A 13,594-nucleotide genomic window follows, 5' to 3' on the forward strand; every position below is an offset into this window, starting at 1 on the left:
TGTTCTTTATACTATTCTTTTCTCGGAGAATCAGATACGACACGAGCCACTATTTCATGTGCAACCAATCGACGACGACAATTCTTAGATCCCTCGAAACTTAACGGTTTATATGTAGCTGATTCACATTAGACAGGGATTGATATTTGCGAATGCGCTACAATGGAGGTGCTCTGCACTCTTTATGTTGCCAAATTTTGTTACGTGCAGTATCATAATCTCCATAAAATGTCTTGTTATTCATGAAAAGCGGATAGTTATGCTAAATGGTATATTTTACACATTCTTTAAAAATGTAAGTTAGATAGAGATAAATCTTTTGCACAAGCATTGGCTATCTCATTTTACATAAATGATATTAAAAATTGTAATCATTTCCACACGTGTTATGATGTAAACAGCTGTAAAATGGTAGAAATTTTTTTTCCAACTATCAATTACACATTATAATCTACTCGTTTAGAAAAGATGTGCAGTACTTACATCAAATCTAGTGACTTACATATTTGCTATCGAATGTTCAGTAAAACAGCACAATTTGGACATGAAAATGGTTTTATCTTGCAGTGGCCTTTGCCCATTCACGTGTGAATGGTCCTAATAAAGCATACCCAGAACTGGCCAAACGAAACAAAAGGGAAGGAAAAGGAAAAAAGGAAAGCCTCTCCAAAATCCAAGTACTTCTTTTGAAAGGCAAAAAGCACAGATTCTCAGCTAGAACTTGTCTCTTTTGACTCAAAGTCAACTCAAATCTTTTTTACTAAATTCTCTCTCTCTCTCTCCCCCCCTCCCTCTCCCTGTCCCTCCGCCAGAGCATCTGCATTTGATTGCTCCGATCCCCAAATCCGTTCTTTTTCTTATTCCTTGGCACGTCTTGTTATTCTTTATTCACATGAAACATTTAAAGGGAAAGGCGGTTCTTTTCCTAAAGCTCCCCCCCTCTTGCCCTGCACTGGCAAAACTTCCTCTCTCTCTCTCTCTCTCTCTCTCTCTCTCTGTGAGCATTCATTCAACTTTTGTGCTACACATATTCAGTGAATTAATGTGAATGCTCAGTCCGCTGCTAAAAGTCCATTCCCTCGATGGAGAGGAGCAACCCCGTTCAGCCACTACACCCTCTGTCCACTCTTCTCTTCATCATAAGCATCCTCCTATCAGCTTCAGTGGCTGTGCAGGCGGCCTCGTCGAGCAAGACCGATGCTGAAGCGCTCATTGCGTTTAAGAACATGATCCAGAAGGACCCGAATGGAGCCTTATCGAGTTGGCAGCTGAACAAGGACCCGTGCACATGGTACGGCGTCACATGCTCTTCTAGTCCTCCTGGAAGACCGACTCAGCTCGATCTCAGTGGGAGCAACCTCGTTGGCTCTGTCTCTTTGGAACCTTTTCGGTCTATGGACACGTTGTCTGTCCTGAAATTGTCGTCAAACTCCTTCATAGTCAACTCAACTTCATTGCTGCAACTTCCATATGGCCTCAGCCAGCTTGACCTATCCTTGGCAGCTATCATAGGCTCTGTCCCTGAGGGGCTCTTCTCTGTGTGTCCCAACCTCGTGGATGTGAACCTCGCTTTCAACAACATGACAGGTTCATTGCCTGAGAATTTCTTCTTCGGTGCTGATAAGCTTCGGAATCTCGATCTCTCGTATAATAATCTATCTGGGTCAGCCTCAAATTTGAGGATTGAGAGGCATTCATGTAGCTCTTTGCTTCAGCTTGATCTGTCTGGAAACCGTCTCACAAGTTCGATTCCCTCTTCCTTATCAAATTGCACTAATCTCCAAATTTTGAACTTGGGATCCAATCTGTTCACCGGCGAAATTCCGAAATCCTTTGGCCAACTTGGGAACTTGCAAAGGATGGATCTTTCTCACAACAACCTCACCGGCTGGATTCCTTTCGAGTTGGGGAGTGCTTGCAAGTCTCTCCTGGAGCTTACGCTTTCTTACAATAATATCTCTGGCCCAATCCCGGCCTCATTTTCGTCGTGCACATGGCTGCAGACTCTCGATTTGTCTAACAACATCATCTCAGGACCTTTTCCAGAGTCAATTCTTCAGAACCTGACGGCCCTGGAGAGCCTCCTGTTGAGTAAAAATGTCATCTCGGGACCGTTTCCCGTTACGATCTCATACTGCAAGAACCTAAGGGTGATCGATTTGAGCTCCAACAAGTTCTCTGGCAACATCCCGCCGGATTTATGTCCTGCAGCTGCATCACTTGAAGAGTTGAGAGTTCCAGATAATCTCATCAGTGGGAAAATCCCACCCGAACTTTCGAAATGTTCTCAGCTCAAGAAGATCGACTTCAGCCTGAACAATTTGGTCGGCCCAATTCCAGCAGAACTCGGTAGGCTTCAGAATTTGGAACAGCTCCTTGCTTGGTTTAATGGCCTCGATGGGACAATTCCACCGGAGCTTGGGAACTGCAAGAATCTGAAGAATCTGATCCTCAATAACAACCGCCTTACTGGCAGTATCCCTGTCGATTTATTCAAGTGCAGTAATTTGGAATGGGTATCGCTCACGAGCAACGAACTCACTGGCGAAATCCCCCGAGAGTTTGGCCTTTTGTCGAGGTTGGCTGTCCTGCAGCTTGGACACAACCGTTTCAGTGGCGAGATACCTTCTGAATTATCGAATTGTACCAGCATGGTTTGGTTAGACTTGAACAGCAACAAGCTCACTGGACAGATTCCGCCTAGGCTTGGCAGGCAGATCGGGGCCAAATCATTGAATGGAATTCTCTCAGGAAATACTATAGTCTTTGTAAGGAACGTTGGTAAGTGCAGCGGCATCGGCGGTTTGCTAGAATTCGCTGGGATAAGGCCCGAAAGGCTATTGCAGGTCCCAACATTGAAGACTTGTGATTTCACGAGAATGTATTCCGGTCCAATCCTCAGTTTCTTCACAAAGTACCAGACGCTGGAGTATCTAGACGTCTCTTACAACGAGCTGCACGGGAAACTTCCCGATGAAATGGGTGAAATGATAGCACTACAGGTCCTTGATATATCCCATAATCAGCTCTCGGGTGAGATTCCCTCGTCGCTGGGGAACCTCAAGAACCTAGGCGTGTTTGACGCCTCGCACAACAGATTGCAGGGTCAGATTCCCGATTCCTTCTCGAACTTGTCTTTCCTGGTGCAGATAGATCTTTCCAACAATGACTTGACGGGGCAGATTCCGCAGAGAGGGCAGCTTAGTACGCTTCCTGCAAGTCAGTATGCGAACAATCCAGGACTTTGTGGGGTTCCATTGCCTGAATGCAAGAACTACCAACCGGCGATCAATCCGAATTCGGATGATACCGGAGGAAGACAAAAGCATGAAGCCGTGGCGTGGGCTAACAACGTGGTCCTTGGGATATTAGTCTCCATTGCCTTCGCATGCATTTTGATCGTGTGGGCCGTGGTAATGCGCATAAGGCAAAGAGAGGCCGAGGGGATCAAGATGCTCAGCGCCCTGCAAGCATCGCATGCCGCCACGACCTGGAAAATCGAGAGGGAAAAAGACCCACTCAGCATCAATGTCGCCACATTCCAGAGGCAACTGAGGAAGCTCAAGTTCTCCCAACTGATAGAGGCCACCGACCACTTCTCTTCCTCGACCCTGATCGGCTCGGGTGGGTTCGGTGAAGTCTTCAAGGCGACACTCAAGGACGGGTCCCACGTCGCAATCAAGAAGCTCGTGAGGCTCAGCCACCAGGGTGACCGCGAGTTCATGGCTGAGATGGAGACTCTAGGGAAGATCAAGCACCGGAACCTCGTGCCACTGCTGGGCTATTGCAAGGTTGGCGAGGAGAGGCTCTTGGTCTACGAGTTTATGGAGTTCGGGAGCCTTGAGGAGGTGCTCCACGGGAGGACTCGAGATCATCAGGACCGGCAGAAACTAACTTGGGCTGAAAGGAAGAAGATCGCCAGGGGCGCGGCGAAGGGGCTCTGCTTTCTGCACCATAACTGCATTCCCCACATAATCCACCGTGACCTGAAGTCGAGTAACGTGCTATTGGACCGCGACATGGAGGCTCGGATCTCGGACTTTGGGATGGCAAGGCTCATAAGTGCGCTCGACACGCACCTAAGCGTCAGCACGCTGGCGGGCACGCCGGCTACGTGCCACCTGAGTACTACCAGAGCTTCCGGTGCACTGCCAAGGGGGATGTGTACTCACTCGGGGTTGTGCTCCTAGAGCTCCTGACGGGGAGGCGGCCCACAGACAAGGACGACTTCGGGGACACCAACCTGGTGGGGTGGGTAAGGATGAAGGTGAGGGAGGGGAAGCAGAACGAGGTGATCGACACCGAGCTGATGGCGGCCGCGAGGGGGAGCGGCGACGAGGCGGCGGAAGCGGACGAGGTGAAGGAGATGGTGAGGTACATGGAGATATCTTTGCAGTGCGTGGAGGAGTTCCCTTCCAGGAGGCTAACCATGTTGCAGGTTGTGGCCATGCTCAGAGAGCTCAGCCCCGGATCTGCTGCTGGAAGCAGCAGCAGCAGTTGATGTCAGCCACACTCATCTGAGCATGATAAACGTAAGATGAGGAGGAAGAAGAAGAACAGACAGAACAAAGAACTGGTGAATTTGTATTGATTTGATGGATTAGTGATCCTTGTATGTAGCTACTTGGAAAATTTTTGTCCTAGTTAACTTTTGGGTCAACAAAGGGTGCATAGTGTTCTTTTTTCTGTGTTCTTAGCCTGAAATTCCTAGTGTCCAGCCTAACTGTAAGTAAAAAAGTATTGCTCTCTCTCTATATGTTTTCTGCTATGAAAGCTCTGCTCTTCTCGTTGGCATAGAACAACGACAAATTCCAGGAGTTCGATTTTCTGTAAACTTGCTTTCTAGGGTCTTGTTGAATGGATCAGATGATAAATTAGCTTGATATCCTTAGCTTCAGCAATTTGAATATTGCACACTAATCGATTTGCTCACTGTTCCAGGATCTCCCAGATGAATTCTATTCTAAAAGCATCGTGAGGGTTCTTCGGAGTTATGTTTGCGCTGGTGGTGAGGACCAACGCGATTCGTTTGCACGACCTCGACCACGGCACAGACTAAAGCGCGCCATATAGAGCGAAAACTTGAGACGACACTACACAACATCGAATTGGCACTCAATGCTTCATAGCTCATCTTATTGGCTTGTTCAAAATGAAAATTATGGTGTCTTCAATTGATGTAAACATGAAATCACAAACACAAACACGGCACACTAACACCACCGATCAACCTATTAGTCACTTCTCAACGTAGCAAAGTTGATTGTTAAATTACTACGTAGCAGGCTGCTACCGCGGACAACGTTTTGCCTACACCACTAGATGAGAATTACAAATAGGGACAGCTCAATCCTAACTAATCTATTCGAGGCCATCCGTGTCTCTCTTGTCTCAAATTCAGTCCGATTCCCAACTTCTAGGATTTCCACCCGAGAGATGCGATAAGTCAACCGCCTGCAGTTGGAAGTAATCGCACACAATGACTTCTTTCCAATAGATCAAGATTACATAGTGATTTCATCAATGGTTAAAGTCAACGCACTCCCAACCAATTCGAACTGCTTTGGATTCCTGAGAATTTCGTGACAGTAGTTGTTGGGCCCTGCGTGAGAACGATGCTTGAGGTTCATTTGCCTCGGGGGAAAAAGCCCATGCACAAAGTCAATGAAGAGCCCCAATCTTGCCTGATTAAAAACCGATCCAAATTCGATTCGGCCCGAAAAGACATACGCTTTGTTACTGGAATTCAGCCAGATAGAGCTTTTTCTTCCCATTGTTTATGTGCTGAAGAAGGTCGATGTTCATGGAAAGTGCTTGATGTATTCCAAAACCAGACCCGACTTGGATCCATCCTTGAGATCGACTCGCGTTCGAGTTCATGTCAAGGTCAAGCTTTGATTCGAGAACACGCAAAGTACAACCCCATGACAACTAAGGTCAAGACCCTGATTGAGTTGCTGCCCAACTTCTGGCACAAATTGCTACGTGATTATCATTTCAATCATAGTATTAACTATATAGTAGTAGAATACTTCAATATAGTTAGAAATATATTATTAGCGCCAAATCATAGCATTAAAACTATATTATATTGTTGATAATATATGAAATTTAATTTCTCGATATTTATGGGGTATTACACTCACAATTGGCTAAAAAAGTGATTATTGTAATAAAATATCTACATTACAATATTCACAAGTTATTTGCTTAATTTTTAATTTTAATCATGAATATAATTAAAACACAAACTCAGGAATTAAGATCGACTGTTGATGAAACAGACATTTGTTAAATCTATCTAGTTCTAGTGATATGGGTACTTTGAGAAAATTATAATTGTTAATCCCTCTTCATTAGATATGCTAAATCATAAACCCGAACACATCACTTAAACTAAAGAGCATACTAGTCATTACACCTCTGTTATACTATTATATTATAATCTTATTTTATTACGGCAACCAAGGTTATTATATTTACAGTTCATCGCATCTTTGGGCCAAAAGTTTTACCCTCTTATCACGAGGATGCACGTGAAAGGATGCTAATTTTTTCCCCTAAAGTACGTAAATCCAAGCAATTCACAGCTTTTCAATTCCACTATGGACACCTACAAAGATTGATCACAATGCTTCATACAGATTCACCTCACCGGGCTTTAATGAGGCTTGAAGTAAAGTATCGAATCCACTTTCTTGTTTGGGCAGTCCGTGGCTTTTACTTTTGGGACGGCGAGATGGGCCTTTTCCCATGTCTTTTCCTTTCCACTCCCAGAATAGCTTTCAATTTTAAATCGTTTACAACCTAAACTTTTTAGCGCAATTGATGTTTGTCGTTTAGAGGATTGGGCATGCAACTAGAAGTGATTTTATATTAGAGGATGGGGCATGCAACTAGAAGTGATTTTATATGGTCTACAGCACTTTACGTTAGTAATAATAGGGCAATCTCATCTATTAATTATGCCCAGAAATGGTATTGTGCTGACTGATATTTCCCTTTTATGGAATTCAATTTTTGTGCGTTTCTTGGTTCCATTTAAGCCTAACACGGGTCGATGTGTTTATGCTTGTTTAATATATAAGAATCATAGATAGATAATCAAGCAAACAAGCGTATTTAAAAAAAAAAAAAGAAGAAGAAGGGAGACGGAACCAATCCGAGCCGTAGGATGACGAGACTTGGCCTAACTTCTAAATGCGAAAAAAACGCAAATGAGAATGCAAAACTATGCAGTGTGGATGTTTTTGTTCAAGGATTAAATTCTGACAATACCGACAGATTTCATCCCTTTCCAAAATGCTAAAGATGATTTTCAAGGTGAAATTTTTTGTGTCGATAAGAGGAAAAAGGGAGTTCATAACTTGTTTCTCAGATTTCAAGTGGCTATGGTTATAGATTATTCTACTCCTTCCCGTTGGGTTGGGATCCACAGGTGGTGGCCAAATTGCGTGACAAATTGTACGACATCATGACAAAAATGATATGTCATGGCATGTGGGGATCAAACCGTCCACATGGCCAATGGGCGCTTGGTTTTCTACGTAACGACAGCACCATTTTCATCTCTAGCGGGATGAAGGTTTAGTGAGGTCCCGTCAATTAATCGCTCGTCGGGCAAGATCGGCTCACTTCGTCATGCTAGCTAAGAGCCTTAACACCGAAGATTTGAGTCGTTTCTGGAGCGAGCAACAGAGAAACCAAACCCTCATCAGGTCGTAGGTGGGTGGCTTAAATCTTCGGATTTTTGTGCCGACGACGCTTCGATCGAAGTTTGTGGCCGAACGACACGAACCCTCGAATCTTTTGCTTTTAATGTCTCTGTAGCTTGTCGATTAAACCGACACCTCCTTTATCAACCCGCATAGTCGGGACAATGTTCACAGTGAAATACATCAGATACGTCCGTGCATTCCTCAGCTTGACCTCCCCAAAAGGACAAAGGAAAAGAGGGAAAAGCAGGGACTGCATCGAAAAGGTAAGTAAAACAAAGCTAAAAAAAGGTTAAAAAAGAGAGAAGGAAAAGAAAGGAGAGGAAAAAGGGAAAGCCAATGGCCGAGCGCACGTGGTCAGGAAATTAATCGGAAAGCCAGAAATAACACCAGTCGAAACTGATGTTGCACCGGAGCCATTTTTGGGTGCACCTTCCTGTGGGAGCCCTCGCCTTTTTCGCCTTTGTTTTGAACCGTGCGAGGAATGGTAAAAAAAGAAGAAGAGAAAACCGACACGAGGAGAGGAGAAAACGATGGAGCAGCGACCACAGCAAAAGAAACGAAAGACCACTCAATTAATTCACTGAAAAATGTTAAATGGGTCTTTGTTTGTTTGCTGTTGGAGCGATCTGCATGACCCTCTCCGTCTCATTAAATGCTAAAGGTTTTTACAATATTTTTCTTTTGGCTCAGCCCTCCTCTCTCTCTCTTTCTGCAACCTGTCGCTGCTGCTGCAGATAAAGTGAGAGAAGAGTAATGCAGATGTGTTCATATGTGTTTGTGCGTGACTGTGAAGAGAGAGAGAGGGATGGGACTGAGTTACGGAGGTTTGGGCTGGGGCTGAGAGGGACGAGAGAGGGGAAGGACTGTGGGCACAGCTATACAACTGTGGCACTGAAAAACATGGCGCGCCTGGCTTTATTTTTGCACTCGCCTCAGTCTCGGCGTTCAAATAAAAAGTGAACGACATCAAATGCAGGAAAACGACCATTCCGTGTCTCCTTTCCAGAGACTCTTTCTCTCTCTCTCTCTCTCTCTCTCTCACTGAATTTCATTTGGGGTTGAAAGATAGGTCACCAGTCCCACTTTGCTCTTGGATACTGATTGAATTTTTTACCCTCCAAGCATTAATTCCTGCGAAATATGGTCCCCTCACGTCCGAACTTAATCCCATGCCATTTTAAAGGGTAGGGAGTACATGCATTTCAACCTGTTTTGATGCGTTTGGGCAACGCATTCTGCATGAAAAATTTCAATGACTCGGCATTCTATGTTCCGTCCCAATTTCACGAAATGAGTATATGATATCCAAATGCTAGATAAAAATCTGTCACGTTATTCTTTCATTATTGATTATCAAAAGTAATGGATATTTTTTTTTTTGGGATGGAAGGTAATGTTTGATGTGTTCTTACTGGTAATGAAAAAACAATGGACATTAGTTGTCCTTTTCATTCCATCTTCTGTGAGCACATTTCTTAGACGAATAAGTTTTCCGGGGCCATCATTTTTAAAGCATTGATTGGGGATGCCCTTTCTTTCAGACACTCATAATTAAGGATATCATTGCGCAAAATTTAATGAGACACCAGCCTCAATACCATGTCCCCAGGAAGCGAATGCAGATATTCAGAGGCAGAAGAGATGAATGCGAAACTAAAATATGATGCACAAGATTACTTATAAGATCGATAAATTAGGTGACACGATAATTGGTGATCACGGTTCGAAGTTAATCCCAATATATTTGATATCCGAACCATAATTGAATTGTAGTCCATATTAGAAGAGTCCAAGTTGGACTATTGGCAACAGGATCATGGGTAATGCAAAGAGGGACATTGATTTCCCCCAAAACTTTCTTTAATTTATTGAAGTGGATGTCCAAGTTGACGTCTTAGAACAAAGCAAAGTTTTTCGCATACAAAAATTCCGCTATTGACTTTGGTCCAAGTACCCAGTGAGCGTACTTAGCATGTGAAAAACATTCGAGAGACACGAAGACCATTGGGGAGTTGTCATATAACAGAATTTAGAGTATGTGAAAATTCTTCTTCTTTTTTTTAAAAAAAAAAATTGATTTTTATAGGTTTGGATCTTGAAAATAGGATTGCAAAACACTTATGAATGAGTATAATTAAGCAAGTTAATCTAATCTTTGCCAATTATAGTGAAACCATCTCGTCAATATTTCCCTATGGAGTGGGCACACTGCCAAACTATGTAAATCCATTGTGCTCATATTTTTTTTTTTTTTTTTTTTTTTTGCAACACAAGACATTTCATTGGTTCATGAAATAAATTGGTATTAGAGCCTAAGGTTATTGTTGATTGATTGTTCTTGGAATGTTTCTAGCTAACAATTGTTGCTATAGCTTCTATGAAGATTGAGTTGGAGAAATTTAATGGCAGAAATAATTTTAATTTGTGGTGTATTAAAATTCAGGTGTATTTAGAGATGCGGGCTTTGGATTTAACATTGGCGTACGATGATAAGTTTCCCCAAATTAAAAAAGCGCAAGAAAATGTTGATATATTACAAAAGGCTAGGTAGTAAAATTACACCGAATCAAGGAGGTGGTGATTTTGTTGAAGTGGCCAATAAGATGAGTACAATTATAGTTTGGTCAATACTCGAAGCACTACATATGTGGAAATCACTCTTGAAGAAACTTTCCCTTATCCAATGTTTCTTCCATTCAAGATGGTGGAGGGAATGTCAACCCAAGATCACCTTAATGAGTTTAATGACTTGAAGAATGGGTATGAGAGAATGTCTTATCAATGACAAGCTATGATGTTGCTTTATTCCTTGCCCAGTTCTTAGGAGCACTTTCATGATTTTCTTATGAGAGGGGGTGAGAGACTATAATTGTGGAGATTCTAAAAAAAATGCTAAAAGAAGTTGCAGGACATGGTCATAGAAGTGGCGCCAAGGGTTTGATGGTTGAAAGTAAGAACTTAGAGATAGGTTTTAATAATAGACACACATCTAGAACAAAGTCTAAAGTGAGGAGAAAGCTATTAAAATGTTATAGCTGTCAAATTGAAAGGCACATCACAAGGAACTGCCCAAACACAAAGATGTTGGGAGTGCGTAGTAGAAGTCTAATACATTCACATAGGGAGATCGCCAAGAGAGAGCGTAAATATGATCCCATCTATATATTTAATTGGACTCACATTCACTCAAAAGCTTAATATAATGAGTTATGGTCCAACTATGATATATTAACTGCATTACAAGATATCAATTCTCCAACGTGAGATTTCTCTAACACAACCCACTCTAACGTGCATCCTAACAATCTTTTCCTCACGTGTGAGCTCAATTTTAGTTTCACTCCTCCTTAATTTAGGCATCATTCTGCATCAACTTCCTAAGGGCTCACAATGCTACACTAGGGTGCTGCAACCATGGGCTCCTATATCATTTGTTGGGAGTGTGCGGTAGAAGTCTGATGCCTATACCTAAGGAGATCGCTAAGAGAGAGCCCAAATCCGAGCTCATTGATTTATTTAGTTGTACCCACTTTCATTCAATGTGTTATGAGCCAACTATGATATTAACTGTTTTATACCACATCAATTCTTCAATGTAGGATTTCTTTAACACAAATCACTCACACATGCATTCTAACAAAAGAAAGCAGAAAGATCAGAGAACAATGTTGAACGAGCCAGTGGCTAGGAGTCCAAATAGGTTCTATGTGTATCTACCAGTTCAACTAGAGATGATAGGATCATTGATTTTGGATGCTCCTATTACATGACATGACATAGGGACTGGACTTTGGACTTCTATTCTATTAAGGGTAGTATAGTGTTTATGGGCAAAACATAGAGTGCAAGGTCATTGGCACTAGGTTAGTATAGATGGGATGCACTAAGGGATCATCAAAATATTGTGAGATTTCAACATGCTCTTGAGTTGAGGAAGAATCTAATTTTCTCTAGGCATGTAGGACTTTCAAGGTTGTCACTCATGATCAAGAAGGGAAAGCAAACATATGATCTCTACTACCTTTAGTGACCAATAGTTATAGGCTTAAATGTAGCAAGTTCATCCACTTTGTCAGAGCCAAATTAGATGAGCTTATAACACATGCCAGATGCCACTTGGGCTCATGTTTGAGAGAGCTATGAATATTCCAAAGTAGAATCTTTTGTGTGGACAAAAAATTGAGAAAATGGATTTTTTTGTGGACATTATGTGATGGACAAATAGTAAAAAGTGCAACTCAACAAGATGGTTCATAGGACTTCATCTATTCATATTTGTGAGCCTTCTTAATTGACAGGAAATGCTATATATATACTAGATTTACTAATGATTTTGGCTAGAAAGTCTGAGTTTTACATTCTAAAGCACAAGAATGAGGTTTTTGGTTGTTTTAAGAAGTTTAAGCTCTTGATAGCAAATTAAACAAGCAAGAAAATAGACTTAAAACAGAAAATAAGTTAGAGTTATGTTATTAAGGTTTTTTCTTTTTTGGTCGAAGTTCTTAAGAGTTTAATGAGTTTTATAGAGAATACAAAATTGACAGACATTGAATTGTATATAAAACAACATAGCAAAGTGGAGTTGCAGAATGGATGAACATAATTTTGCTTGAGAGAAGCCAATGTTTGCTTTTGAACACTAACTTGTCATGAGATTTATAGGCTGAGACTATGAACATGGAGCATCACTTGATTGATGTTGGAAAACATTCTTATGAGATTTTGTTGATCATCAAACTATTCTCATTACCAAGAGTTACAATGATGAAAGTAGATAGAGAAAAAAGCTATCGGTATCAATGATCTTACATATCACCAATGACGAGATACTACTCTCTTACTTTTATGAGAGTAGTTACTAGTAATGGTAGCTTAGAAAGACCAATCGAGATAGTAATCTCGGAAGTCCTTAAACTAATGATCATCGATCCTAATATCACGCACCGGTGATAGTGTGCAATAGATTGTGGTAGTGATGGATTGGGTCTAATGAAAGATAATAAAAGAAGAACATTGATGGCTCATTATATAGCTGCTAGAGTTTTGGATTCTATAGCTGAAAAACCAATCGAGGTAGTAGAAAATCAACTAACAATTTCGGAGACGAGACAACAATCAATAACCATTTTGGGTCATCCACTTTGGACAATGAAGCAACTACAAGAGCAATGCCGATGACTACCAAAGTCTCTCAAAAGGTTGGTTGTCTTTGAAAGTCTCCAAAGAAACTATTGAAATTATATATATATTGTGAAGAGAGTGATAAGACTGGATATACTTGAAATACTGATATTTTCATGAGCTAGAAATTGTAACTAATTTTGATTTGTGAACCTCACTATATTGATTTAGCACTATAATAGCTTATAGTGAAGTGTACAAGAGTAAGTGCAGTGTTCTTGTATGTCGATAGTGTGTCAAGTGAAAGAAACTATACTAATCAATTGTAACTTGCGTTACTGATTACTAGTGAAATCCAGCCATTGTTGAGGCTATTATTCTAAGAGTAGATGTAAGCTTAGCCAAAAGCCGAACCACTATATGTCATTGTGTGATATGTCTATTCTACTTTGTTTACTTATTAGTATCACACATATTGGTTTGTTCACAACATCATCTTAAGTGTTGATTGATTGATATTCTAGAAAAGTTTTACTACATTACCACTGGATCTATTCAACCCCCCCTTCTAGGTTGCAACATTAGTCCTAACAATTACTAGATCTCCAACATATGTTGTTGAGTTTGGATAAGGAAGTGTGGATTGGTCAACCTACTAACTATTGAAGCCTACGAATGTTTGGATGCCTTACATATGGTCATGTTATCGAGCGTGAAAACGTGTATACTTCTTGGTTATGCACAATAGGTGTAAG

At 41.5% G+C, this 13,594-nt stretch overlaps 1 protein-coding gene across 1 annotated transcript; it reads left to right on the forward strand.

Annotated features, from left to right (window-relative positions):
* Positions 1-835: 835 nt before the first annotated feature.
* On the forward strand, positions 836-4,883 carry LOC104453626 (serine/threonine-protein kinase BRI1-like 2). Its single transcript, XM_010068236.3, is given in 2 exon segments — positions 836-4,107; positions 4,110-4,883. Coding segments are annotated over 2 exon segments (3,417 nt in total). The 5' UTR covers positions 836-1,082; the 3' UTR covers positions 4,502-4,883.
* Positions 4,884-13,594: the final 8,711 nt, after the last annotated feature.

This window comes from Eucalyptus grandis, chromosome 7 (genome assembly GCF_016545825.1).
Source record: "Eucalyptus grandis isolate ANBG69807.140 chromosome 7, ASM1654582v1, whole genome shotgun sequence".
Taxonomy (NCBI): Eukaryota; Viridiplantae; Streptophyta; class Magnoliopsida; order Myrtales; family Myrtaceae; genus Eucalyptus; species Eucalyptus grandis.